Raw genomic sequence first — 27715 nt, 5'->3', positions numbered from 1 at the left:
CTACTCCTGCAAGTCAAGCGCCGGGTCACACCCCTCTCCAGCCTCCATCCACTCTTGTCCGCTCTTCCATTGTAGACCTTGCCCACCTTGCCCACCCGTCCTTATTCGGCTGTCGTCCGACCCCAGGCAATCACATTCAGGCCCGGTCGAGGTAGAGCGGTTGCGTTCAGACTGTTGCCGGCTTGCGCCTATAGCGTCTCTGTCAAGCAAAACCACTGCTTGGCCCATCTCCACACGCATCTCTTCTTCCTCTCCACGCTCGCTCGCGTCTCCTTTCTTCTCTTCATCTTCACTAAACTAACCGCCTCCCTCAAGAACCTCTCACTCCCTCTCACCGCATTCGAAAACTACATCCTCTCCACGTTGCAACCGAGACACACAGCTTCACGAGTCCCGCCCATTGTCCAACCCTGGTTCACCGTCGCTACCCGCATCGCCGTATCGCATACCGTGGCGGAACAAAAGAGCAGAGTGCATCGCGATCCGAGACTTTGGCTTACCAAGGCGCCCCGAGAAGAGTCATTGTCCGGGTGCGGGCAGTAGGACACTCCGAGGCATGTTCGACAGCCCCAGCGTGTAGCTTCCCGCCTGTTACTGCGACTCTGAGAGCAACAAGAGCAAAGGCCCCGGCCATCGGGGGTCGTCCCTCGTCGACATCGCATTAGAACAGTACGTGCATCGTCGCACACGACTCCAAGGCCCCTGCAGACCAGTTCCCGAACTGTCGTCGTCCCCTGCCGCCAGCCGACTGGCTAACGTGAGCTCCGTGAATCGCAGGTTGAGATTCGAAAGGATATCAGGCCCATCATGTCCGCCGCCGTGCCAACATCGTCGCGGAACCGCACCGTCTCAATGAGCTCTGGAAGGGGGACCGTCAGGAGCAAGACGTCGCAGGTCCAGGACAGCACCACCATGCCTCACGTAACCGACCTCAAGTATTTTGATCCCTGCGCCGCCACGGCCGCCATGTTTCTGTACGCCCAGGGATCATCCATTGTCTGCTGCCACCATGACACCCTCACAATCGAGCGGAGGTTCTCGCGGCACGCCGACGATGTTCAATTATTGGCCGTGGACAACCACAGCGAGGCGGGTGCCGGCCGCTTCGTTGTGAGCTACGACGTCGGCCAGACCGCAATTGTGTGGGATTTGATGACGGGTGATGAGATTTCCCGATTTGCATCATATGAACACCTGACTGTTGCAGCCTGGATGAAAAACGGCAATGTTGCTTTTGGTACGTGTGATTGACCTGATATGAGAGTGAGAACTAACAAGGCGCAGGAAACACAAAAGGAAGTATCATCATGTTTGAACCCTCAACTTCTGAGCACGTTTCTGCAAGGACAATCGATCAAATTGCAGTGACTGCGCTGGCACCATCAGCAGATTGCCGCACATTCGCCATTGGGTGAGTCCTTCATGCACTCTTCATCACATCTCACTAACGCGGCTCAGTTATCAAAATGGCTCCCTCTTTATCGCGACTCTGCAGCCACGCTTCACTATTCTACACAATCTCACCACCTCCAGAGGACCGTCACCCATTGTCAACTTGGCATGGCATGCTTCGTCATCGCGGCAAAAGTCGGATATGCTCTCAGTCCAAATGCGTGATGGAGACCTCCGGGTCTGGAGCGTGGCCAAGAAGTTCAGTCCTGACGATCCCGCAAAGGTGGTTCGAAACCTGAAGAAGACGGAGATCTCCATGGATGGTCCCAACTGGATGGGTTGGTCCAAGAACGGCCGCATAATCCAATACTCTGACTCGTAAGTCACAGCTTGCCACCACCACAAAACACCCTAGTCTACGCGCGCGCTTAACTGCATGATTCTATACTAACCTGTTCACAGCCAAACACAGTCATGGGATGTTAGGACCAAGCACGTCACCCACGACCCTATCCCAACCCTCGACATCGTCCGGGGCCTCGCCGTCTATGGCCCAGGAGCTACGCTCTTCACCCTGGGGCCCAACAACACGGTGCAGCAGTTCGACCTCAACTCCCCTGCCATCATGGTGGCGAATGTCCAACACCCAGCGAACCTGCTGCCTCCCTCGCCTCCAGTGTCGGAGGAGACCGGTGATCGGTCGGCCACTTCTGCGACCACTATCAACTCGGAGTCTGAGACAAGTTCCGTTCCGCTGGAGATCAATGTCTCCGAGAGTGATGAAGATCACCTGTCACCGTTCGCCCGCCTAGCCCAACGCCAAGTGTACGACTCGGGCGGCAATGAGGCCTACGAATCTGCCAGCCCGATCTCAAGCCGAAGTGGGCTGTCCTCCCTCTCCTCGGCGGGATCCAACACACAGGGCCGTTACGCTGGATCGATGAGATCCAGGGGGATGTCTGACACTACCCATATCTCTGCTGGAACCTCTCTTCGGTCTTCGACTCTTGGCCAAAGGAGGGATATCGATTCTTACTCCATGGGTTACTCTCTGGGCACTACTAGCGTCCCTTCAATGGCGTCCAGCCGTTCTCGACGAAGGCCCTCTCGCCTTCGCAACGAGGTTCCCCGCAGCCCTGATGATAGCAAGGTTCATGACCTGTTCAAGTACACTCGCGCTCGTCTGAGTGACATTCCCTACAAGCACCACATGGGAACCATGGACGCTCGTCTCACCAACGATGATCTCCGTCGTCAGATGCTCAGCACCATCTTTGGATGGAACAAGGAGATCGAGGATCTCATCAGGGACGAGCAGGCCCGACACCCTCAGGGGTCTGCCAGCCGTATCTTGTTGGCGAAGTGGCTTGGCGACATTGATCCCGATATCATGAGTGCAACCTCAGAAAACATGACATCCTCGGACTGGATGTTGCTGGCTCTCAGTGGCATCGGCAACCAGGCTTCACAGCACAAGATTGGCCGTACCTACGTGCAGCGCCTTCTCGAGACTGGTGACATTCATGCCGCCGTCACAATCATGCTCGGCATGGGTGACCACAACGACGCTATCGAGGTCTACATCTCTCACAAGCGTTACATGGAAGCCTTGATTCTCACTTGCTTGGCTTTCTCTAGTGTCTGGGAGCGCCAGGCCGCCATCATTCGGAAATGGGGAGAGTGGGCTGTGCAGCACGGTCAGCAGCAGCTGGCTATCCGATGCTTCGCATGCACTGATCAGGAGTCCACCGAGCCCTGGACTTCTCCATCTGCCGCCCAGCTCAACTTCCAGACCATGAACCCCAGCATCCCCGAAGTGCTCAGCCCACCTCTTTCGCCTCCTGGCTTCCAGCGTGGCCCTCAGCGCAGCATTGCCAAGACATCGGCGCTGAAGCTCATCACCTCCTTTGGCGATCAGTCGCAAAAGTCCAAGTTCTTTGCTGGAGACGGTGGTCAGACTCCCATTGCCGCTGGTGTCACTCCTATTGCCGACTCGGCTGCTTCTCCCTACGTGTCCACCAACAACGATGCCACAACCGCATTCCTCCGCCCATCCAGCAACAGCAGGTTCAACACACCTGTATCGGCACGAGGACGCGGACGTCTGCCCTCCATCGGCGAGACCCCATCGGACCTCAACCGCGATGCTATCAGGAACGCTGAGCTGTCAGCTGTTCTGTACGACATGGACACTCGATCTGGCCATGCTCGCAATCCATCAGGTCAAGACAACAACATGATTGCTGGTAACCTGCTTCAGCGTGCTGCCACGGCTAGCCCGATGATGATGAGGGAGCACGCTGAGCGCGTTGTCCAGCCTGCTGAACATGTTCCCCCTCCTCCGGACCACAACATCATGATGAAGAGGAACCGTCGTAACGGCTCGCGTGATCGTATTCCCGTGGGCGTCGATCTGCGATTGACATCGTCCCCGGCCATACCAGAAGGGAGTGATGTGACATCCCCTGAGCAGTCTGTTGCTTCGTCTACCCGCTACCACTGGCCTACTCGGCGCCGTGGACCGGGCTCGGTGACCAGCAGCTCTGTCACCTCTGCCTCCAGCGCTGGACGAAGCCTGCGACACCAAGCTGTCCGAAACCGAGAGGACTACATCCACAGCCTGGATGCCGCCCAGCACTACCAAAAGAGGCAGCGCAGCCGACAACGCAGTCAGTCAAGGACTCGCGAGGGCTCACGCAGCCGTCCCGGTAGCCGCGAGCGAACAGCCGGCCCTCGAGAGCACTCCGAGGAGCGTGGCCGCGTCGTAGCCCGAGGCTGGCCCAAGGCTAAGCGATCACCTACTTCTCCGATTCCTATGTCTCCCGAAGATCTGATTAACCTGAGCACCCCAAGACACGCTCATATGGGTGAGCCCGCTACGGTGCGCAAGTTGAGCTCCTCCATTTCGAAGCCAAAGAGCCGCGGATCGAGCCGTGGAAGCCGCCGCAGGAGCCCTGATAGTCGCCGTCCCCCAGCTCTTGACATCCGCGGTCGTGGCCAAGGACGGGAGGGATCAGTTCAGCGATCCCCATCCTCTCCTCTTCCCCTGTCGGCGACCGCTCCCCACTACCAGGGCTCGGAAGATGAGGAGGATTACAGAGCCGCCATGGCGGCTCAAGAGGAGTTTAGGAACAAGCACAGCCGCAGTGTTAGCCGTGGCCTCAACTCACCCTCTGTCGGCGGCAAGCGATCTCCTTCGGAGACTCGAATCAGGGCCAACTCGGATGCCATTGAGATTCCTGAGCCCCTGTTCGCCCATGGTAGGACCGCCTCGACTGACCACGCTGGCGATCTCAAGCAGATGAAGGATGACCGTCAGCGGAAGAAGGAGCAGGCTGCCCGAGAACTCGAGGAGCGTCGCAAGTCCCTGGCTAAACGTCCCCAGGCGCCATCCATTCCTCACCCCAACGACTTTTCTCCTGCTCTCCCGACGGCAGTTGAAGCCCCTGAGCCCAAGGAGTGGTCTGACGAGGCACGGGGTCCCAGTCCTACTGAGCAGCCAGTCAAGAGCATGTACGCGCGTAACGGACCTGTCATGGGTCTTCCTGCTACCCCCAAGGCCATGAGGCTCATCATTGAGGGCAACCACGACAAGACTGGCAGCACTCCTAGGCCCGATGTCCCTTCGATCCCACCCAACTTTGTTCAGAGGCAGACACCAAACGCCTCACCCCATGCCTCGCCCGATAAGGACATGGGTGGTGATCTTCTCACTCTGTTGCCCTCGACTGTTTATCAGCCGCCAACCCGACCCAGCATTCCCCGAAGCATGTCGGCTCCTATCCCTGACGAGCCAAGCCAGCATTCAGTTTGGCCCGACCGCAAGGGCAGCGTAGGCCGCATCGATGAATACCCTGGCGGCGAGCGACGTCGGTCTCACGAGGAGCCTATGCCACCACCTCCTCCGGTGTTGAAGGAGCTCCGACATCTGGCTTCGCCTCCTCCTCCACCCCCAGCTCCCCTTCCTCACGTCGCTCACCGAGCCCAGCAGGGCGGAGCTGTTGCATCTGGCATGATTGAGATTGTCATGGACGACGAGGACACTTCTGGCAACGACATGGGATCCGAGGCCAGCCCTCCTCCCGCCCCTGTTCAGAAGGGTCACAGCCGGGGCCGAAGTGTCGGTGATGGCGGCAGCATCTCCAGCCGTATCTCCAAGGCGACTGAGCGTCTCCGATCGGCTAGCCGTAGCCGCAAGGAATACACCATGTCGCCCCCCTTTGAGGCACCATACGAGAGCATCCCGATGCCCGGAAAGCATAAGTCGCCCACTTATGAGGCACCATACGAGAGCATTCCCATGCCTGTAAAGCTCAAGTCGCCTCCCCCGGTGTCGTACAACCCTGATGTGCTGCGATCTCCTATCGACACTAAGAACAAGCATCTGTCGACGGGCCTGCACCGGAGCGAGATGATCTAGGAGGTCTCATCCGGGCGCAAGCAGCGCGTTGTACGGCATCTTGTTTCCTTCTACCACTCCTTATAAACGACACTTGTACTTTTTCGATTCGATTCTCTGCATGGCGATCGGCGTTATCTACCATCTCTTAAGTCGATACCATGTTTGTTGTCCGACGCTGAGATTGCATTCCTGCGCCTTGTCACGACACGGATGAAAATCCCTGGTTTTGTTTCTTGTTTTTGGTTTCTTGAAGTTCTGAGGCCCTGTCACGGCGGGTTCAGTTGCATTGACTGGCGGGCGATCTGATGAACTATGCATGACTCTTCGTTTCTCTGGGTCGGGACGTGTGTGGTCCTTGCAAAAGCAAACCCGTGGCTTTACAGATTATGTTTGGGGGTGGTTGAATTGCATACGCGCAATGTTTTCTGTTCTGTTCTTTTTTAACATTCTTGGGGAAGGGGGAGAAGAAGAAGAAAAAGAAGAGGGTCAATCTCAAGGCCGTCGTGTTCCTTGGATCAGACGAAAGGCCCCAAAAAGTCGAGGACACGATGCGGGAAATAAATGCAGCGAATTGCGTTATACAATGTTGCCTCGCGGCACTTGTTTGAGTTTTGAGTGAATGATGATGGACGGGATGAATGGATTGGATTGGATTGGATTCAATGGACCGGATTATGGGACATGGGGATAGTTTGATGGGAATGATTGATGGATGACTAGGATTGGAAAGGATTGGATTGGATAGCTCTTTTATTTTTATTCCCCCGGAGGGCTTTTAGTGTTTACGAATTGAACGAATGTGGTTTGTCTTGCATAAGTCTGTTATTTCTGTGACTTGTGAGGCGAGATGTGGTGATGGCTTCATGTGCGAGGTCTAGGAAATTCAGTGGGAAGGTTCGAATCAGACAGCACAGCACCACACCTGACCTCAATGACATTAAAAATGTCTGCAAACGAAAGAGCTGATGCGATTTAATTGAAACACAATTTTTAATCGGCATTTCATGTGTGTAATCAATCTGCAAAAAATGCAAAAAAGAAAGCGTTGACTGTCCCATCTCATCCTCAACCAACCCAAATCCCCCCGCACAAGCGTATTCCCACCCGCCACGCGACGGGGGAGAGATCTCTGCAGAGTGAAGCCTCCCTCAAGGGTCATCTCCAGCGCTCAGGACCGCCAAGGGGTTACCAGCATCGTGAGTTTCCTGCACGAGTGGGCGGCCACCGCGGCGTTCGGACGGGGCGCGGCGGAGGGCCACCACCCGAAGGTGGTGGAATTGGGATGGGAAGATGAGCGTATTTGAACGTCTTCGCCGTTGGACCATTACAGTCGGAAGTTGGTGCATAATTTGGGGCTTATAAAGGTAGGGTCTGTGGGTGTGTGGCTAGTGGTGGGGCTTGTGCCTGTGATTGCTCTGCTGGACTTGAGCTTCAACTCCCCATGATTACAGCTTCCTCTCCTTCACATAGCTGGCTGGCACAGCAGTTATAGCTTCAATTGTCTGTTTACAACCGTCGCACTCACCACAAGTCCAGACTTTCTCGGTTTCTTCAGCATACACGACAGAGACAACCTCGGCCAGCGCACACAACCCACCATGCTCAAATGTTAACCCATCACCAAGTCAACCACCATGCTCTCGACATCTCCCCGCCTGCGGATCAGGCATCCCTCCCCCACGACGGCCGAATTCACCGTAACAACCCTCCGACCAATTCCTCCCGCCCTCCACACCCTCATCCTCCTCTCGCGCTTCCTCGTCACCGTCTTCGTCCTCCTGCTCCTCTACGCGCGCCTCACCCTCTCGCCGCTCCTCGCCAGCGCCATACCGCCTCTGCTCAAGGACCTCGTCCCGCGCGCGCACCTGCAGGCTCCGGCTTCGATATCTGCGCTTGCGGAGAATATACCTGTCTCTGTCCTCGTGCCTGGGAGCTTTGCTGTGCTGTGGCTGCTTAGCCGTAGGGGGTATGCGTGCGAGAGCATTCTCGTCATGAGGGGTCTCGGCGTGCAGACTAGCTCCTGTGCGGGTAGTTACCTGGCAGGCACGGCGACGAGATTCATCCCGACGGAGAAGATACAGGATATTTTAGTCAACGAGGCGTTCCTTGGCTTCGAGGTGCGGTACTACCTCGTCGTGGTAGTGGAGGGTGAAGAAGACGTTGTCGTCGTGTTTCCTCGCTTGCTGCCGCGACGCAAGATCGTTGAAGAGGTATGGAGGGGTGTAAGACGATGTCTGTACGAGAGCAGGGCAGAAGAAAAGGGGCAGAATTAGAGGGTATACCCAAAGGGCGTTTTTGTTGTATTGTTTGTGCTCGCCGGCGATAGACGTGCGGCTTTGAGCTTGCTTGAAAACACTTTTATGCATCTAATGTCTACTCGTCCGCTGTGGACTCATCCTTTCTCCTGCCAAAGCCCCTCTGCGCTCGCATATCCTCTGAGCTAGCATACCCCTTTCGGATCGCGTACCGCTCATTCTGCTCCTCGGGAGACTGCAACTTGTCCTTTTCCAGGAGCGGCACGTAGCGACCTCCCATGCGTGCGCCGTTGCCTCCTTCATACACCATGGTGCTGTTTGCTTTGGCGGGCTCCGGCCGCGAGATCTGGCGAGAGGGATCTGTGCTGCCTTGCTGCGAGACAAGCTGCAGGAGCTGGTTTGATAGTAGCTCATCAAGCTTACGCTCACGCCAATGCGCCCATAGACCGTCTATCACACCGAACTGGCCCGGTTTGCAGAGCGCCGGATCGTCGGCGAGGTACACCCAGTCAAGGGCATCCTGCTTCTCAGCAGCAGGATCCACAGGAGCAGAATCCTCGCCAGGGAAGATGCAGTCCCAGAGCACCAGGGGCACCTCGTCGGCCATGACGTAGTTGGGCTTGCACGGGTTTTTGGCCACGTCGAGTAGAGTCGATATGACCTCTGGCTTCTCGAGGCGCTGACCCACGAGGAATAGCACTCCTACCATGTGGCGGATCTGGTGCCATAGGAAAGCCGAGCCGCGGACCTGGAACATGTACACCTTGGGGTGCACAGCGTCCTTATCCGAGACTCCTTCCGCTGGCGCATACTGCGACCCGGAGAGGTATGGCAAGGCGGAGCTGACATCGCGGACCTCCTTGATATCGGCCTCATAGATGGTGCGCACAAAGTTTGTAATCTGCTTCCCCGGGTCGATCTTGCAAAAGTTGCGAAAGTCGTGCTCACCCTCATACCGCTTCGCCGCATCGCGCATGGCCTCAATGTCGAGCCAACCGTTCTTCGCGCCGCCAGCCGTAGGCTCTGGCGTAAAGGCAGGCTGGGTAAAGAAGTAGCGGTACTGGCGCTCTCGACAGGAGAAGCGGGCTGAGAAGTCTGGTGGTGGGGAGGGACACCAGGCGAGGATGCGGATATCAGGGGGGAGCACACGGTTGAGGAGTCGAGGATACTGCAGCTCATCTTTGATAGGGTCGAATGATGATGTATCAAAATCATCCTCTTCCTCTCCGTTCTCTCCTGTTGGTTCATCCACAACCATGGCATCGCCCGCTTCACTTAGACGCCGTCGCTTCTTAGGCAAGGGTCTGTTGCTCCGAACCCGCAGGCCAATGACCTGTCCAAAGGCGCTGACGCCTTTATCGGTGCGGCCGCACTTGGAGTACTCGCAGCACTCAAAGTCAACAACTCGTTCATCCTTGGGAAAGATGAGGCACGCCTTTGTGAGAGCGTTCCACAGCTCCTCCTCGATAGACGGGGCGTTGGCCATGGCCTGGAACTCGAAGCCGCCGTAGTTCTTGCCCAGGTACGCGAGCTTCAGGGCGATGAACCGCGTCGAGTACTTGCTCGGGTCCATCTTTCGTTTGCCTTTGGGCTTGGCCTTTTTGGTCCCCGGCGTCGTATTGTCGCCTTCACTTTTCTGCTGTGGCTGTTCCACAACCTCGACCTTGAGTTCTGGGGCTGGCCGGCTCTTGAGCTCGGCCTCGAGCTCCTTGACCCTCTGAATGAGACCGTTCTTGGTCCATGACTGATAATTTGCGTCTCCGGACATGGTGCGGTACCTGGCAGCCTTTCGCTGCGCACGAGCTTCGGGGGATTCACCACTTGATGAAGAACTCGAAGAAACTGAAGCGCTGCGTCGTGACGGTTGATGATGAATCTGAGCTCCGCTGATGATGGCTCCGAGCGGACTTTGGCGCCCAAGTTGACGACCAAAGCGTCTCATGTGAGGTTGGTGGGTTCCAAATTTTGGTCCGTTGTATGCAGGCCCATCAGAGTCATGGTGAAAAAGGGCTTCAACAGCGACTTGGATGTGTGGCTTGTTAGTCGCTGTGGCGTTATTGGTGCGCCACACGGGGAGAGCGGACAGGCCGAGAGATAAGTTACGTACAGCTCTCAGCTCACCACTATCAATACCCCAGCTTCCATTTAAACAGCGATAGCCTACTCCTTCAAGCTGGCTTCATCCCTCATAGATCGTGATCTGATCCATCAATAATCTGAAAAAAGGCTTCTTACACAGGCACAAGATGGACACCGAAGTGATCAAGATTCTCCTCGTAGGCGATGAAAAGTGTGGCAAGACAACATTCCTCTCGTACGCAGTCCTAACCCGTCTACTTAATCTGGCCCTATCATCATCTCATCCTAGGTCCTCTTTAGACGGCTAAGCGCGGGCGAAAACATCAACCCAATCCCCCTGCTCCGCGACATCGACCAGCCATACATCTTTGAGATCAAGAGCGGGACCAGGCAGTACCGGTTTGAGTTCTTTGATACGTCCAGCCCTGATAACTGGAGGCTCCTAGACCCCGATGCCATTGTTATTTGCTTCGATATCAGCCAGCGGCTGACTTTGATCAACATGCAGAGATATGTAAGTGATGCAAAACCCTGTTCTCGGAAGGAGGGCTGACAGTTGGGGACGTTGTAGTGGATCAACGAGGTCAAGATGGCGTTTCAGAGGTTCGACACCCTGCCTCTCATCATCCTCGGGTTGAAGCGGGATCTGAGGTCGGAGAAGGACCCCAATGGGATCATCTACCCCCAGGAAGCGTACCAGGTGGCGCAGACCTTGAGGGCGGACCGGTACGTCGAGTGCTCGGCGGTGACAGGGGAGCTGTTGAAGCTGGCGTTTGAGGACTTGTGCAAGACGGCTGTGACACCGACGACAGGGCCAAACAGCCAGAGCGCGAGCACGTGTATGATACTGTGAGATTTGAATGGGCGAGCCCAGGTGACATGTGGTGGTAGCAGTGGGTGATATTATAAGACAGAGCTGGCCCTGGATACAATGCCTGACAAAGTCTGGACTCCAGGCTATGCGTCGGCCATGGATGCATCGGCCGCCTCAGCCTCTTGCCCGAATGGGCCAAGGACTTCGGCGATGATGGTGACCATTTCCTCCTGCTGCTCTGCGGTGAAGCGCTCATACATATCCTCGAGAGCAGAGCCAAGAACCGGAGGAGTGCTAGGGCGGAGGTTGATGATCATGATAACCTCACTCTTGGCTAGGTTGAAAGGCCTCAGGCGCTCGAGGAGCAGGGTGATGCAGCCCTCGGTGTAGGGAATAGGGTCCTCGCTGAGAGGGTTAGGATTTGAGCGGAGATAATTCAGGAGCTGTAGCATCGTCAGTTATATATCCTTGAATTTTGAACTGCGCATCTAAATAGAAGCAAACCGGAGAATGACCTACATAGCGAACTAGATCTTCATAATTTTGAGGACCTCGATGTTTAGTCTTCTTGTAGCGCTCCTTTTGCTCGGTGAGGTGCTCGTACACCTCCCAATTACTGAGCACAGCGGCTTGAGACTCGAGAATCTTCATGGCTTCGGTTGATGCGTCGCCTCAGCAAAGCGAACCAGTCGAGTCAAGGTGAGATTCTGATGGTGAGTGAGGATGAGGCTCTGAGCTGCAAAGGAAAGAAAAATGGGGGATCCAGAATGTGTAGTTGAAGGAGCCAATCAGGGCCCCGCAGAAAGACGAGGCTGAAGAACAGAAAAAAGGTGGGTGCACCCTCACGCAACAACTTGTGAGACACTCAAAAACGGGAGGCTTTTTTTTTTTCTCACTTGGAGTTCTTTTCTGGAATTGAGGGTGGTGCACGATCGACACCTTGTGCGAATGTAGCAGAAGCACAAGGTGTGAGATGTTGATTCAAGGTTGAGACTTGGGCAAAAGTTGGCTGCCCTCCAATTCACGACTCTTTCATTTTTTTTTTTTTTTTTGCATGTGAGCCTCAATTGCTCACCTTTTACCATGTGCGCAAGAAAGGGAAACTCCGTGTTACAGTGGAGTCAATTTCATCATGTACCTGCGCAAAAGGTTTTTTTCTTTCTTTTCTTTTTCCTCCTCTTTTACTCCAATGTCAGGCTCCAATTCGTTCGTGCGCAAGCCATCGGCACAAGGCAAAGACGCCCCCCGCGATTCTTTTTTTTTCTTCTCACATCCGGCATCGCAGCACGCAGGTTCTCAAAGAGGGGTCAACCTACAGGCAAAGGATCCAATGGGAGCCATCTGATGTGCAATGCCATCATCAGAAGGGGAACAGAACACGATCCCTCCCCGGATCTCGGTGGCATTTGAGCTACCTACGCAAGTCTAAGCGCATGGTGCTAAAAAAAAAAGTTGAAATGGTCTGGAACTCCCGATTGTTCTTGGGAGAAGGAGGTCGCGTGATTTAGGTGCTTTTTTTCTTCCCTTCTAGAACGCACACACTGGTACTCGACATCCTATCCTAGGACAAGGCGAGACCTGATGAGGGATCGAGTGATGCAAGCCACGCAGACATGGGTTTTTGCTCACAGTGACAGAGATGAAAACGGCAATTGTCCCATGCCCGTCGCAGCCAACATGCGTCAGTTGACAAAGAGATTCAGCACACATGGTGTAACCACAGGCCAGCAGTTGCTGAGAACGCCGCCTGCAGTCTTGATATTGTGCATCACGCCTCGGGAGAGCTGCACTGTGGCGTTTTACATTGTACATTTGCCAAGACCTTGAGTCCGTCATCGGGACGTTGGACACGTTGCAGAGCCGACCTGTTCCAGGGCTGCGTGTGTGTCTCGCGAATATGATTTGCAGCGGCTCTTTTTTTATAATGCTCAGCATGACCAGGCAGGAAGAAGGAAAGAATAGGATAAAAGGGACGGGCTTACGGCTGTGACTGGTTGGCAGCTCCAAGGTGAATGTCGTGTGAACGGGTGTCGTACAGATCAACTGACTACGCATCCCTGCCGGGCTGAACCGCCGCCGGGCAAACTCCTGGTGGTGACCAGACGCCTACGGCGTTAGAGCCATGGAGCCCGTTTCGCATCCATGAAGCCCAGAAAGTCCAGTGGAATTTCCCATTTCCCAAGTGGATTGTTCCAGCTCCCTCTCTGCAGTCGGTGTTTCTCCCCCGCCCGCTCCCGCCGCAGTCCTGCACATTTTTCGGAGGTACACCCTCGGTACTCCGTCTCCGGCTCGGGGAGGTTGAAGAGCAAGACTCGCCGATTCAGGGAAGCCGCTTCAACCTTCCCAGAACAAGGTACAGCATGAATTTCGAAGAATAGGGCGGTCTGCAGTTGACGGAGCAAGGTAGAACTGCAGAGCTACCCTTGTTCCTAGCAGCATCCGGGTTGTGGTGGACTCGGGTTTTGCCAACTTGTATCGACCCTTTTTTTTATCACTCATAACAGCATGGGGGATCCGTCTGGAGAGCTACACCTGGCCAGCAGGTACCCTTGGTACATGAGAATTGGCGGGGGTGGGTACAAGTCCAGGTTCATGTGAATGGAAAAAAAAAACCTCCCGTCCTCCATCTTCAGGCTGCAGCTAGAGCCGCGGGTGGGTAAGGGAGAGCGGCTCCATGGTGTGAGGAGAGCAGTAACTGGGCAGGTGAAGGAAATCGTTATCTTCCTTTTGTTTTCCTTTCTCCCTTCCTTGCAGCCAGAATCTCACCACTCACACTGCCCCCGCGCGCAGTCTCGATCCCGAAAACCTGGGAGAATGTCTCTGCATTGTCTTTGCAATTGGCGCTCGTGGTTCGCCCCTCCTTCCCTCCGGGTACCGGTGGACCGGCATCGATCGCTGGCTGTATTTTTTCCTCGGCTGCTGGTTGGTTGCCTGCGGCAGCCACGCTTGACTAAGAATAGCAGTACATGGTTGTGTGAATTTGTGTCTTGGCGGGTGTCATGTACCCCGTCGCCATTTCATCATTTCTGGGCTCCGACTTGGACTGCCAATGACTCCTGTCTCGTTACTTGACGCTCCTGCTTGTCCGAAATCATAAAAGATCATTTCATCTCGTCGTCACCGTGTTGCCCAAAGTCTACGCAACCCCAGAGAAACTAAAATCTGTACTGTATCCACCTGCTCCCTCCCTTCCTCCCACTCCTCGAGAGTTTCTTTCAAATTCACGCATCCATTCGCACACAATGGGCCTTTGATATTCGCCCATCGACATCCCATCGCATCGCCATCTCCACTCCCACTCCTCCTCCACTTGGACTGGACTGCTCCTGCGACCGCCGCGCCATCCCCGGGCTTTATTTCGTCGGTTCGTTCGTCACGTCAGTCTGCCGAGTTCCTCTTTCCTCCATCTCTTCCTCGTCACCTTTAAACGAAATACTTGCCTCCATTCAACTGGCTGGCTGCTCCCTCCTACTCACTCCCCGACCGCCATCTCCGGCTTCGCACCGCCAGGTTCTTTGTTTAGGATCCCCTGCCCTGTCATTCGGCATTGGAAACCTGCTGAGCTGTGAGCCTCTGACGCAGTGACGTCGACTGCTCTGTGCGTCTCAGTCGGCTACAGCAATCGGCCTCCACCCCTGTCCTGTCGACCGCTGTCGAGTCATCCCTCGCGCCGCTTCAGCGCCCCCGGACAGGCCTTCAGGTCCCCCCAAAAGCGTCACCAACCTCCTCCTACAGCGCGCTCAGAGAGTCCCCCGGCGCCAATTTTGTCTTCAACCGACATCTTGCAGCAACTCACACGCTTCACCACTTACTCACCGGGCAGGCATTTGCAATCCCGCCTCCACCACCCCACTCCACGCGCTCCCAGTTGCTGCGCTGCGCTGTGCTGTGCTGCGCTCCAACAGGCCCGGCCCGCCATTGAAAGAAAAAAAAAAAAAAAAAAAAAGTCACCCAGTCAAGGTTTTGCCTCGCAAACCCTCAACTTCGTCACGTCTCGTCTCGACTTCGGATTACCTCGATCTCGGATCGACTCGTTTCGACTTGTCTAGGGTTTCCCCCTCTTCATAATCGTTCTCGCAATCATCCAGAGCTCCTTCCTCGTGTCCGGTATTCTTGACTCGGTCACGCCTCCCCTCTCTTCTCCATTGCTCGCCCCTCCGAATCGGCCCCTCCACACCCGTTTCCGCTTCCGTCCTTCGCCGCTCTTCAAAACTTTTTGCTCTCTTAGCCGACGACCACTCTTGAACCTTTACCCGACAATCACATCCTCGCCTTCACAATGGTGCGCAATATCGTCGTTCTGGGAGGCAATTCCCACCCCCAGCTCACAGAAAACGTCTGCAACATCCTCGGCGTTCCCCAAAGTAACCGCATTCTTTCAAAATTCTCTGGCGGCGAGAGTCGCTGCGAAATCAAGGACTCGGTCCGTGGAAAGGATGTCTACATCATTCAATCCGGCTCGGGCAACGTCAATGACAACCTCATTGACCTCTGCATCATGATCTCGGCCTGCAAAATCGGTTCAGCAAAGCGAGTCACTGCAGTTGTCCCACTCTTCCCCTACTCCCGACAGCCCGACTGGCCCTACAACAAGGCCGGCGCTCCTTTGTCGCAACCCACTGGGGGTTCCCGAAACGACTACACCTTCGAGAGTGTGCCTCCCACGCCTCGTCCTGGCGCCCCTCGGTCTGCCGGCTTGCCCAATGGCGTTAACAACCTCACTGAGAAGCTGTCCAAGACCGCCATCGCCAGGGAGGGCGCTGCCAACGGCGTCAACGGTGTCAATGGCACCAATGGCGACTTCGCGCCGCCCCGCCGATCAGATACGATCTCCAGCACCACTTCCAACCGTGGTCACCAGCAGGAGAATTCTATTTCCTCACAGCGAAGTTACACTACCCATGACTACGAAAACCAGTCCAACATCTCGGCCTTCCAGCCCAAGCCTGGTTACAAGCACTGGATTGCCCAGGCCGGCACTCTGGTTGCCGACCTGCTCACTTGCGCCGGCGCAGACCACATCATCACTATGGATCTTCACGATCCCCAATACCAGGGCTTCTTTGATATTCCCGTCGACAATCTCTACGGAAAGGCCCTGATCCAGAACTACATCCAGTCGCAAATCCCTGGCTACCAAAACTCCGTCATTGTCTCCCCCGATGCCGGAGGTGCCAAGCGAGCTACCCTGATCGCTGACAGCCTCAAGACGGATTTTGCCCTGATTCATAAGGTAATTCAAATAATCTCTTGATTCCCCTCTGTTCAAAACTCATACAATACCTCTAGGAGCGCCGTCCGATCCGGTTCACTGAGCACCGCAATGCCAGCATGATGCTTGTGGGTGATGTCGCAAACCGCATCTGCATCCTGGTCGACGACATCATTGACACTGGAAACACCATCACGCGCGCTGCTAAGCTTCTGAAGAAGGAGGGCGCTACCAAGGTGTACGCTCTTCTCACTCACGGAGTGTTTAGCGGTGACGCCATTGCCCGTATCAATGCTTCTGCCATTGACAAGATTCTGGTTACCAACTCGGTCCCCCAGAATGAGCACCGACGACTATGTCCCAAGCTCGAGGTGATCGACATCTCGCCCGTCTTCGCCGAGGCCATCCGCCGCGTCCACCACGGCGAGTCGATCAGCGTGCTCTTCCAGCACAACTAAATCACCAACTACTGACATCCACGGTTTGTCACGAGTGACAACCTCAACCAATCATACTATGGCGTTTTACTCGACATGGACGAATACTCAAGTCCTGTCGGATCCTTGATTTCTAAACGGCCTTGTACGAGGCGCATCCCGCCCTCGGTACCGCAGTCGCGACGCTCATCCCCGTCATGCGACGTTTTGTTCTGACCTGGGATGTTTTGTTTTGGAGTTTAAGGGGAGCTTCTTTGGGTGCTTGTCTTATCTGCCAGGCCTTGGTTTCCCGGCCGTTTCGATATTTTTCCATTTCATCCCCCACCCCCTAGAATGTATCCTGACGGGATACTTGGAACGGCACACGTCGGTGTGCGGTGCAACAAAAGGAGACACTGTGGAAGGAAAGGGTTTGGTATAGGCTGGTGCAGCGTGGGTAGGAGGAAGGGGTTTCTTGCTTTCTACTATGCTGCACAATCTCATCCATTCCCACGTTTGGACCCTTTCTTTCTCCTTTGTTGATTCCTTGATTCTTTTGCTACACACACAAACAAACACAAACACAAACAACAACAAAATCTTGAAAAACCTTGCTTGAGGGTTAGTAGCTATCTACCTACCCCACCTCCATCCCTAGCTGGGTCGAGGGGAAACGGTATGTCTTGGAGAAAACAAAAAGGACCTTCTTTCGAGATGTGGTTCTCTTGATATCGCAAGTCTTCCAATCGCATGAGAAAACATCGAATCGTAGAATTCCGGACCAACCTAAAAAAGAGAGAGATGGGGGAGTTTTATAGACGGGTATTTGGCCAGGGGGAGTTGAGGTGTTGCCAGAAGGGCCAGGTTAAAGAAGCCAGCGAGCCTTGCAAATGGCGATGCTGCCAGATAATGAAATAAAAAGTTGAAATGAATTCTTGCTGTTCTGCTGTCGATGGTGATACTGCTGCCATTTGATGTCATTGATCGGCTGAAGGGAAGTTTAAGGATGCAATGGAGAGGAAGTGTCACAACTCCTTGACAAATCAGGTCCACTGCCATCCTACAGTGTCTTGATTATGGTCCCTGATCATGTCAAAGTCTTTAATCATCAATTCATCAATTCATAGCGATTCGTGCCAACTTAGAATACACGAGACCGTTTTCCGTCGCCCGTCTACCGATCTGTGCCTCGTGAGTGTTGCTGTCTAGGTAATATTCTTCATCCCCTCAGCATATTTGTGATCTTATATCATCACATCCCTCAAATCTGGCACGCCCTTAACGCCACTTGTCTCTGAAGACAAGAAACAAGCCAAATAGTAATAAGGCACAGAAAACTGCCTTGGTTGATATAACACACTCGATCTCGGTGTGTATACATCAAAATGTTGCTCAGGAGAACTCTCCATTAGTTTAGCAGCGCGGACATGCTACTAACCATGTCCATGTCCGAAGGAATCTGCCACCCATGTGCCGTGGCAGCACGGCGGAATGCGTCAATAGCCTCGAAGATGTTGTAATCCATCGACCCCAAGCCATCTGCCCGGTCAAGGTGGGCTGGAGGGTCCATGTCGCAGAGATTCATCCTGACTTCGAGGAACACCTTTTCCAACGACAGGGCGGGGGACCAGCCCGAGTTGGTGAGCAGCTCTGAGCATATAGCGCCGCCTATGGTAACATGGCCACCACCCCCGTGGGCGAAGGGGAGGAAGCGTGGGCGGATGACACGGACAAAAGGTGGTGATACCGGGTACGAGCTGCCGAAACGAAGTTCCAGGACTATGCTGGAGCAGCCAGCGCGCTTCATATCTTGCGCAAGGGGGAGGTTCACGTCAAAGCTGTGGAGCTCGACGATCCAGTGGAACATGTTGTCCAGCTTGTCAAAGTCGATATACCATCCTAGCGAAGCGAGATCAGTGTTGGATTGTATCTTTTGCAGATCCTTGATCTCTCGGTTGAGGGCACGTAGGGCTCCCGGGGATGACGCCGCCCAGGTCGGCTCGGCGAGCTTGGGAAGAGAGGCCAGATCCAGACCGCCAGGCCTGAAGGTGGTGGTAGTGCCAGCCTGTGGTTGGCCTGTGTTGTTCCGGTCCTGCATCCCCGTCGTCAGCTTGGATGGTCGTAGCTCTCCCAGGCCCGAGTCCGTGGAAGTTCGTCGTCGTTTTCGCACCGTTTGTCTCTGGCTATCCTCTTCCTCGCCATCCGAGGCCAGGAGATCGTCGAGTTCCCCGTCAATCTCCTCAAGAACATCCCCATCTTCTTCATCGAGCAAGATAGGGTTCTCTCGCGTGAGGCCCGGACCACCGACAGAGCCTTGCTGTCCGAGAGCACGACGGCGGGCAGTTGGAATTGCCGACAAGGGGATCAGGATTTCATTTCTATGGTCACCGATCAACCGATGTTGAGGGTCTTGCCCGAGATAGCCCTTCGAGGTGAAGACTGATTTCTTCGGGCGCCATTGGTTGCCGGTTTGTGAAGAGGCGTTCACCCGAACAAATAGGTACCGGCACTGAATCCACTCGATTTTGTCGATAACAAAATGCGGTTGCGTTGACACGTATCGGGCCGGATCGTTGACGATCTCGCACATGCTGATAGCACTGGAGATATTGAGTCGAGAATTCGGCCATGCCGAAGAAGCCTATATTATTAAATGTCAGCCAACAATCACCACCAACAGAGAAACCACAAAGGGCCATAGAATGAATGACTGCGTGATTAGCAAGGACAAGGGGAATACTGTGAGTGAACGTATATCCTAGAGGAGCCGAACGCAAGATTAATCCGATACTCGCTCCAGCTCCTCATGAGATGTACGCCTTAGCAGAGAGTATCCCCTGCCCTACCGTCTTCAACCTTCCTCCAGGTGTGGTCAACTTACCAAGTAGCTTCCGTGAACGCCCCCCATCGTATAGCCCTGACTGGTCGAAAATACCTTGCTCAAATAGACTCCGTTGCCGTACGCTCGTCCATGCAGTGTCGTAGAAAAGTCAAGCCCAGTCCGAATGATGCTGTGCCAATTCTCGAGCGGACTTCCATGCCATGCGAATAGACTTGGGTGTGTTTTTGGTTGCCCGCCAATTTCTTTCAGTTTCGTGAGCTCCTTGAAGAAAGCCTCTTCCTTCTCCGGCGAGCCCTGAGCGAAGCGAAACTGCACCCAGCCCGCACCCATGCCCTGGACAATGCTGGGACTGTCTGCTGCCCCTCCTGCCGGTGATTGACCATTAGGGATTGGACCGTCTTGAACAATGAAAGATCTGTTCGATGCCACGATCCAGTTGAGGAGAGCCAATGTCGAATTGTTCATGCCCTTCCAAAGGGACAGGCTACTTCCTGGCCTCTCCACAAGGTAAGATCTCATTTCCTCGACAGGCGGGATCATCCTAGTCAGTTGAATGAGATTGTAATCACGGTCCGCAGTCTGAAGCTCATCGATATCCTTGTTGTGGTGGAAAAGCATGACACGAACCCAGTCTGCGCTCGGATGGGTTGCATGGGTCCTCGTCTCATTTTCCGATAGTGGCATGACGTTGATGGGCGCTATTTGTGTCTCAATGATTCGAAAAGTGCACTCCGAGTTCCCGGGCGATTCAATGATGCACGTGTGCCTCTCCACAGCTGTCTCGATGTTAGTGTTGCTGTCAACCGGGAACCAAAAGAAAAGTGTCCACTTACTCGAGTGCACGATAGGCACTGGTGTTGTCATCTCCTTGGGCCTGATGACAAGAAGGACACAGTCACCCTCCTTCATCTTTTTATGAGAGCCATAGTCGGCGCTAGAGAACCGAATCTTCTTATCCCTGAAGGACACCTCCACGTCCAGATGCTCTGAGGGGTCCTTGAGGGAGCCTGGATCAGCGCATTTCAGACCCAGTCCTTGTGGAAATTCGCGAAGACGATTGCTGAAAACGGCAGAGTAGAAGAAGGAAATAAGGAGGTCGACCACGGCCGGGCTATTGATAATGTCGTGCTCGATGCTCTGGCCAAACCCGAGCGACAGGTACTGGTAAAGGCAGAGCAGGTTTCCGCAAACGAAAGGCTTGACGGCCTCAAACCCTCCATCCATTCTTTGATGGCAGACCATGCAGTATTTTGTGCATTTGATTAGTCTCTGCAGGCCAAACTGCATCGCCACAAGAAAGATGTTGAGATCTTCACCTGCTGAAACGTAGTCTCGTCGAAGGAACTCAAGACTAAACCAATCAGCAGAGCTATCCCGGTCATCTTTAGAGTTTTTGACCGAAGAGGAAGCGTCTCTGAAGTGACTGCCTCGACTCAGATCGAACTTGAATGTCTGTGCTTGATCCCAGGAAAAGTTGTCGGATCGTCGAAGTTGTAGAAGACTAGGGAACTCTTGGTTGAGTAGGGGATTAAGAGATGCTGACATGTACAGCGGTAGAAAATGATCGCTGTCCCTGCTGTTGTCTTTGTGAGGAGGATGCTGGGACTCCGTGCTAAGGTCAGACTCGAACATCCGTTTCATTGTATGGTAGGACGGCTTTGGACTGGCGCATTTACCGAATCTGAATTGCACCATTGACTGGTCCGAGGGTAGACGTATAAACTCGGTCGCAGAAGGATATCCCATTGGCAATTTGATCAACATGACCACGTACTCCGAAGACTTGAGGTCCCATGCCTCCAAGGCTTCCTCTGGGATGCCGAGTTTCGAAACACGGATGGACAGCGAGAAGATACCAGAGAGGTTGTCGACCTTCTTCGTGAATGGGACAGAGATACAAAAACCTTCCCTCTTAGCGTCTCGCAGGTGCCGCTTCAAGCGAGTGGTCGATCCTGGAGAGCCAGCCGCACATCTCGCAGCCGGTCTTCTAGGCGGCAGCGGTGTGATATCAATGCGATACTCCTCCTCGTCCTCATCGTCCTGGGAGAAGTCGTCACTGTCGAATGCAGAGTCGCCATCTGCCTCATCCTCGTCGCTGCTGATGACGGCTATGGATGGATCGCTGTTGCTGAGCTTGGCGGTCAACCGTCTGGAAACCAGCGAGATAACTTCGGTCACATCCTTGCCTCCGGTCAAGGCAGCGAAACTCTGAAGCCACTCATCCATATCCTTGGTGGCGTGGTCTGACGAGGTGAATATCATGAAGCTCGAGTGTCTGGGATAGGAATCGGCATCTGGATATTGTCAGCTGGATTACTTCCGCTTTCCGCAGGGGATGGGTGATTGAATGTCCCAGCTCAATGCGCAGTCCAGAGTCTGGGGAGCAGTATCGCAAGATCATACCTGTTGAGAGAGCCTGGATCTCCAAGGGCGGCTGCCCTTCCAGGCCATAGGTGAATACAATCTCTCCATCTGAGTCTCCCTTTCGCACATTTGTGACGTGCGGGTCGTTATAGTTGGACGTAGCGGCCCTAAGGTCGAGGTTGAACTGCTTGAGACCCATGGCGGCGTCGACTAGCCGCCGGTCCCAGCGTTTAGCCCCGACGTGGAGGAGTGGGAAGACGCTGACCAGAAATCGTGACGAGTATCTGCAGAACTCGTCTAGAGGTGGGCAACAGGTGGTCAAAGATGGGCGAAGTGAGCACGGCGAGGCGATGTAAAGCCCAACAAGTGTAATGTTCTGGGGCGGGGTCAGTTGTGTAGACGAGTAAGATCCAGGGCAAATATCCGGCGCCCAGATAATTTCGCTGATAGGTGAGGAAAGGCTCGATAAATGTTGGCAAGATGCAGCATTTGAAAGATGTTGGGTGCAAGATATACCTGGGAGGAGAAGCAGTGGTTCAGGTCACGGGAGGGCAGGTGCGTTTGCCGTTTGTTTGCAGTACCTACCTACCCTGCCCAGGATGAGGGGAGGGGAGTCAGAGCTGGATGGCCAGCCTGTGCGATTCGAGAGGAGCTGTTTTTCTAGTTCCAAATGACTTTGTCGTGTGTCACAGGTAAGCTAAAGGGAGGGAGGAGGGAAGAGTCGGTAGGAGTGAAAGACCAGGCGTAGGTGTAGGCGTGCATGGGGTCATTGCTGCCTGTCTGTGTCTGTCTGCCTGTGCAGTTCGTTCGCATGGCACGTTCGCCCGCGGTGTCGGCCACCTGCAGTAAGATACAGTGGGTGGCAGTGATGGAATTTGGGCTTTGGGCAAACATTAACCGAAAGTTGCAGCGAAGTTACTTGGGGAGGTTGTGACTCTGTAACTGGCCTCAGCAGATGCAAAAAAATTCGTTTTATATCGAGAAAAGAGTGAAAGGGCATTACAGATCTTGTTTTCTTAGCTGCTGAAAGAAGCCAGGCTTACGTTGAAGATAGCGTGCTCTTACCGGTTCCCTGAGGTACAAGCTCAGTTCCATGGATGACATGGCCATCTCCTCCACCACACGGTACATGACAGCCACTCACGCTTACACCAAATGGATGAAGTAATCTACGAACATACGGCGCAAGAGAAGTAGTACAGGATCAACAGAAGTCTCAAACCCTTGAGATAAAGTGCACGCACGACGCAGAATGATTATTTTTCTGCTGATCAAGGGTCTTGACTTGAACTCCATGGCCTGGCCTAAATCAGCCCTATGGAGCGCTGGCGCCGATTTAATTAGTGGCGATGCAACATGCAGACAAGCCCCATCAAATAGATCATCATTGAGACGAGTGCATTGAGCCTCTCGTGTTTAGAGCCCCAGGGACGAGGTGAAGCAAAAGGGTTTAGTCAACTGTTGCACTTGCCATCAACACCAGGCAGCAACGGGCAACCTCACGTATGGGATCCAAAGAATTCAATTGTTCTTGGCGTTCCAGCTTCACGGCCAGCTTCGAGACAACCAGGCCCACCCGACGTCCCTTGAAGCCCCGGGACCTGAGCGAGTGGGCCTGGACCGATCAAGCTCCCGAAGCTCGACGTCAGGATCTCCACAGTCAGATGCTCAAGTGGATTGCAGGTCGATCAAGGATCCAAGGGCATTTTACCCCCGGCACCGCCTCACGCTGCGAGTATACCAGACTGCAGTAACAGGGCGAGAAGTATGCCCTCATTTACAGCTTCATCTCAATTGGCAATTCTCCTACCGGCCTCTATGGCGCAAATCTTCATGCCCAAGCCCCTTGCCCGTTAATTGATCCAGACCCGATTCGGTAACGCGTGGTTCAGGTCTCACTTCCCTGGCGGCCCACCCCACTCGCTGGTCATCCCTCCAACACTTGCATAAAAGGGATCACTCACGAGAGCTCCCATCAGCATTTCTCGTATCCATTTCCCCCTCCCTCGACAACTAATTTAGTCCTCAAGAACCGGCCCACGGCCACTCCTGTCTCGTCTCTCGTCATACCATCTCTGTTTGTCGTTGCCATAATTGGCGTCCTCTCGCTATCATCGAAATGCGTCCTTGACAACGTCTTGTCGCCCTCGTTTCATGAGACTCGTGGCTCAGCCCGATCAGCCAATTACCTGCCCGATGCCAGCCATTCGTGTCCTCTCGACGACTACATAGTCCGGTCAAACGTGTCGCTCCCTTTCACTTTTGCGATTCTTGTTTTACGATTTACTTCGGTCACATTGCCCCGGCGACTGATACATCATGGCCTTCAACATCTTCTACGGCCGACCACGCCGGTTTACTTCTCGACGATTGACTTATCTTATCCTCATCGCCCTCGTTTTCGCATTCACGATTTTCACCATCCTATCACCTACTACCACGCATGTTGCCGCTCCAGACAATGCCGCCAAGAACGCGGAACCCAAGAAGGGCAAAACTTCTGTGTCCAGCCTTCGCGAGTCCCTCACCAAGGGCATGACAGGCTTGAATCCCTTCCGTGGGCCCTCTCATCGGCCTCCGGTTCGAGCACAGGACTCGTACCACGGTTCTTCTTGGTGGGCTGATTGGAAGTGGCTGTCTGTGCCCTTCTCTAGCTCCCTCACCCTCGACGAAGACCGTGCTCTTCTACCTCCGCTCCGTGATCGCCCCTTCATATACTGCTACTACGATTCTACTCTCAAAAAGTCGAGGGAGGAGAAGGATGCCGAAAGCGACCTGCTTCTGACCTGGCGTCGCGCATGGTGGGCGCAGGGTTTCCGACCTACCATTCTGGGCGCTTCCGAGGCCATGAACAATCCAATGTATGCCGAGGTACAGAGACTCCAGGTAGATCCAGAGCTGAAAAAGGACTTGATGAAATGGCTGGCATGGGGAGCTATGGGTACCGGCCTTTTGGCGGAATACACCTTGTTCCCAATGGCCCTCACCGAGGACCATCTGTTGAGTTTCCTTCGAAGAGGTGAATATCCTGCCCTGACTAAATGGAAGGGCCTCGACAGTGCACTCATAGTCGGCCAAAAGGACGACGTGACCAAGGCTATCCGGTCTTTGCTAGATTCCGACAACTTGAAGACCGCCAAGAGCGTCATCACGGGGGCGCCCAAGGACACGTTCAAGACGGACAAGACACCAGATTCCCTGGCCCATTACAGCCCAGAGCTTATCAAGAAGCAATATGCCAAGGTTCATGAAAGTCTCACAAATGGACGAGCCAAGGGTCTGGGGTCTCTCAACAGGCTGATCAATGCTCATATGCACATCGCCTGGCAGAACAGCTTCCCCGATGGTATCGACGTTCTCAAGCCCTTCCCTGAACACACCACCGATATGGTCGCCCCAGCGATGAAGCTCGCCAACGCCCTGGCGTTTTGTCCCGACAACCCGATCCCTTCTTCATGTCCCCCCAGGCTTTCCAGTTGCAAGCGCTGTGCTGCAGGCTCCGCGGCCTTGAAGGTCAACACCCTTGAACAGTACCAGAACTCGACTCGCACCTACGCCATTGGAACAGTACCTCACCCTTGGACTCTTGTCACGCTTTCGAATCTTCGGGAGAGGATTGATGCTGCCTGGATCCGAAAAGAGTCTCCTCGCGATCCATGGCTTGAGACCATTACCCAGAAGATCTTGGGTGACAAAGTGTCCAGCAACCTCCGCATCATGCGCTTCAAGCAGGCTGTGGCGGATGAACATGCTCCAGCACATGCGCTATGGTTAACAGCCGAGGCGGAAGTTCCCTCCGATATCAATTGGCACTTTGGATTCCGCATTCCGCAGGGCTCTGGGGAAGCAGACAGAGCCGGCACAAAGCCAGCAGAGAAGGCCAAGGATGGAAAGGCTCAAGATTCCAAATCAACGAAGGGAAAGCGCGCAGAAAAGCCGACAAAGGACGATAGGATCGAAAAGCCGCAGCCAAACCCCGACGAGGTTGCCAAGGGGAGGGAATTGAGTCCACAAGAGAAAAGAAAAAAGGAGCAAGCTCTTCTAGAGCGTGCCAAGAGGATCATTGCCCTAACCAAGCAAACCGCCGACACTCGACAGCGCGCATCCCTCGAAGCGTGGAACTTGGCTGATACGGAGGCATGGAAATTTGCACGCGCGTTTTTGGCACGTCGCAGCATGGAACGGAACGAATGGGAGAAGGAGGAGGCCAAGTACAGTGGCGGCGCTGGCTCTGAAAAGGGGCGTAGCGCATGGAGCCGGTGGAAGGATTCAAAGGAGAAGAAATAATCAGGGGATGGATCTACTGCATCATGTGCGGTAATGGACGCAGCGATGTTCTTATATCTCGACGACGAACCGTATTCGACATGACGACTTTTGGCGTTTGGAAGTGTATATCATGGAGTTTATGACGGCGGAGCAAGAGTTTGATGATTGGAATTGGGGGACTTGTTCACGACAACCCTGCTCAGGGAGGTATGCGAATGGGTGCAATGATGGTGGCTTATCGTTTTTCAGCTATGAATCCAAAGCACGAGCAATTTCTTGATTTTCTCCAATCTTGGTCCTAAAAGCGTCAACTTGAGAAGGGAACATGTCGTCTATCTACCAGCGTCAACAGGATTCTCTAACAGCAACAACATTTTCCAGTCGCGGCTATCACGTCTTCCTCTCGACGCTCCGTCTTCCTTAGACACGGATGGTATCACCGCCCATCTCACCACCCAGCTCACGAGAGGTGGGACCGCGGTGCTCTGATCCAGCTACTTTTCCGAGCGTGCCATTGGCGAATTTGGGCGTGATGATGCCGTTGCCGTTCTGGGCGTGCGCGTTGCCAGTGTAGGTGCGCAGGGCGAGACGGGCAGCCTCGAGGACTTTCTCGGCGTGGACGACGGCCTCGTGGAGGGCGTTGACGGTAGGGTCCGCGGACCGGGCGATGCGGGCGGCTTCCTGCTCAGCGCGGAGCTGGATGATGTGGCCGTTGAGCCAGACACCGTCGAGCTGGGCTTCGGTCATGTCGCGGGCACCAGCGATGCGGCCTCGGCAGGTAGGCGTTCCGCAGAGGCAGTCGAAGGGCTGGGCCATGTGCCATTCGGTCGAGGGGTAGAAGAACTGGTATTTCGTCAATTGAAGCACCAGTCAGGAAAGAGGCCAATGGACTCACGGTGAGTTCATCACCGGGCTTGATGCCCTTGGGGCCAACTAGGACGTTGAAGTTGCGCACATCGAAGAGCTAATCGTGTTAATCAAGAGATTCCCTCTGGGCAAGGGGGAGGGACGATTCAACAACAGCCGGGGGTTCTCCTTCAAGTAGGTTCAACTAACGAGAGTAGGTTCGCAAGAGTGGTTGATGTACAGCAGATCGCTGTTTAGGTTGAGGTGAGTATCGCGGCCGGTCTGGACGGTCGCGTAGGTGGGCTCATTCGCCGGGGTGCAGGGAGGGAAGTCGAACTTTGCGAATACGGCAAAGGGGGGGAGGGAGACGCGCGAGATGCTCTTTGTGGTGAACTCTTCGGCGTTGACGACGACGACCTCTTGGATGTCGGGGTGGGAAGGCTGCTTCCAGTGGGGGACGAGAGGAGCCATCGTTGATGATTTAGGGTAGCTTGGTAAAGCTATCGAGGATGTGAGTGGATGGAGGAATTGGAACGATTGGTAGTGTTTTTCGTATAGCTGAGTTTCGTTATGATGATTTTACAGATGAAGGTGAGAGAGAAGCGCTCGAAGGAACAAAGAAGTGCAATTGAGTTAAGGAAAGGTAGTGTTGTCGAGACCTCGGTACGTGAGAGTGGAGTTGGAGCTTTAGCTCTGGGTGGATTGTGGAGAGATCCGATCAAGCTTGTGATGGATGGATGGATGGTGTGGAATGAGTTCTCAATGAGAATGCCATCATTACAAAACAAGGGTGGGCGATCCGTCATCTTTAGTACCCGTCTCAT

At 54.4% G+C, this 27715-nt stretch overlaps 9 protein-coding genes across 9 annotated transcripts; 5 read left to right on the top strand and 4 right to left on the bottom strand.

Moving 5' to 3' along the window:
* Positions 1-807: 807 nt before the first annotated feature.
* On the top strand, positions 808-5812 carry NCS54_00657500 (Hypothetical protein; the record flags this gene model as incomplete). Its single annotated transcript, XM_053152027.1, has 4 exons — positions 808-1237; positions 1285-1411; positions 1459-1770; positions 1855-5812. The coding sequence occupies 4 exons, from the start codon at positions 808-810 to the stop codon at positions 5810-5812; spliced, it is 4827 nt and encodes a 1608-aa protein (XP_053008002.1).
* A 1616-nt stretch (positions 5813-7428) lies between these two features.
* Positions 7429-8067, top strand: NCS54_00657400 (PIG-H domain-containing protein; the record flags this gene model as incomplete). Its single annotated transcript, XM_053152026.1, has 1 exon — positions 7429-8067. One exon carries the CDS (start codon positions 7429-7431, stop codon positions 8065-8067), a length of 639 nt encoding a protein of 212 aa, XP_053008001.1.
* A 100-nt stretch (positions 8068-8167) lies between these two features.
* NCS54_00657300 (PseudoU-synth-1 domain-containing protein) lies at positions 8168-10000 on the bottom strand (the record flags this gene model as incomplete). Its single annotated transcript, XM_053152025.1, has 1 exon — positions 8168-10000. The coding sequence occupies exon 1, from the start codon at positions 9989-9991 to the stop codon at positions 8168-8170; it is 1824 nt and encodes a 607-aa protein (XP_053008000.1). The 5' UTR covers positions 9992-10000.
* A 295-nt stretch (positions 10001-10295) lies between these two features.
* On the top strand, positions 10296-10981 carry NCS54_00657200 (Hypothetical protein; the record flags this gene model as incomplete). The annotated part of the gene is made up of 3 exons (XM_053152024.1): positions 10296-10363; positions 10429-10642; positions 10700-10981. The coding sequence occupies 3 exons, from the start codon at positions 10296-10298 to the stop codon at positions 10979-10981; spliced, it is 564 nt and encodes a 187-aa protein (XP_053007999.1).
* Positions 10982-11085: 104 nt separating this feature from the next.
* NCS54_00657100 (DNA-directed RNA polymerase III subunit RPC9) lies at positions 11086-11593 on the bottom strand (the record flags this gene model as incomplete). The annotated part of the gene is made up of 2 exons (XM_053152023.1): positions 11086-11385; positions 11462-11593. 2 exons carry the CDS (start codon positions 11591-11593, stop codon positions 11086-11088), a joined length of 432 nt encoding a protein of 143 aa, XP_053007998.1.
* Positions 11594-15221: 3628 nt separating this feature from the next.
* NCS54_00657000 (Hypothetical protein) lies at positions 15222-16612 on the top strand (the record flags this gene model as incomplete). The annotated part of the gene is made up of 2 exons (XM_053152022.1): positions 15222-16175; positions 16232-16612. 2 exons carry the CDS (start codon positions 15222-15224, stop codon positions 16610-16612), a joined length of 1335 nt encoding a protein of 444 aa, XP_053007997.1.
* A 1366-nt stretch (positions 16613-17978) lies between these two features.
* Positions 17979-21975, bottom strand: NCS54_00656900 (UBC core domain-containing protein; the record flags this gene model as incomplete). Its single annotated transcript, XM_053152021.1, has 4 exons — positions 17979-19211; positions 19452-20188; positions 20246-21706; positions 21816-21975. 4 exons carry the CDS (start codon positions 21973-21975, stop codon positions 17979-17981), a joined length of 3591 nt encoding a protein of 1196 aa, XP_053007996.1.
* A 2120-nt stretch (positions 21976-24095) lies between these two features.
* On the top strand, positions 24096-26063 carry NCS54_00656800 (Hypothetical protein; the record flags this gene model as incomplete). The annotated part of the gene is made up of 1 exon (XM_053152020.1): positions 24096-26063. One exon carries the CDS (start codon positions 24096-24098, stop codon positions 26061-26063), a length of 1968 nt encoding a protein of 655 aa, XP_053007995.1.
* Positions 26064-26465: 402 nt separating this feature from the next.
* NCS54_00656700 (Post-SET domain-containing protein) lies at positions 26466-27362 on the bottom strand (the record flags this gene model as incomplete). The annotated part of the gene is made up of 3 exons (XM_053152019.1): positions 26466-26888; positions 26941-27009; positions 27102-27362. 3 exons carry the CDS (start codon positions 27360-27362, stop codon positions 26466-26468), a joined length of 753 nt encoding a protein of 250 aa, XP_053007994.1.
* Positions 27363-27715: the final 353 nt, after the last annotated feature.

This window comes from Fusarium falciforme, chromosome 5, assembly GCF_026873545.1.
Source record: "Fusarium falciforme chromosome 5, complete sequence".
In the NCBI taxonomy this organism is placed as follows: Eukaryota; Fungi; Ascomycota; class Sordariomycetes; order Hypocreales; family Nectriaceae; genus Fusarium; species Fusarium falciforme.
The sequence above is the reverse complement of the archived record's forward strand: the minus strand, read 5'-3'. Positions and strand labels throughout refer to the sequence as shown.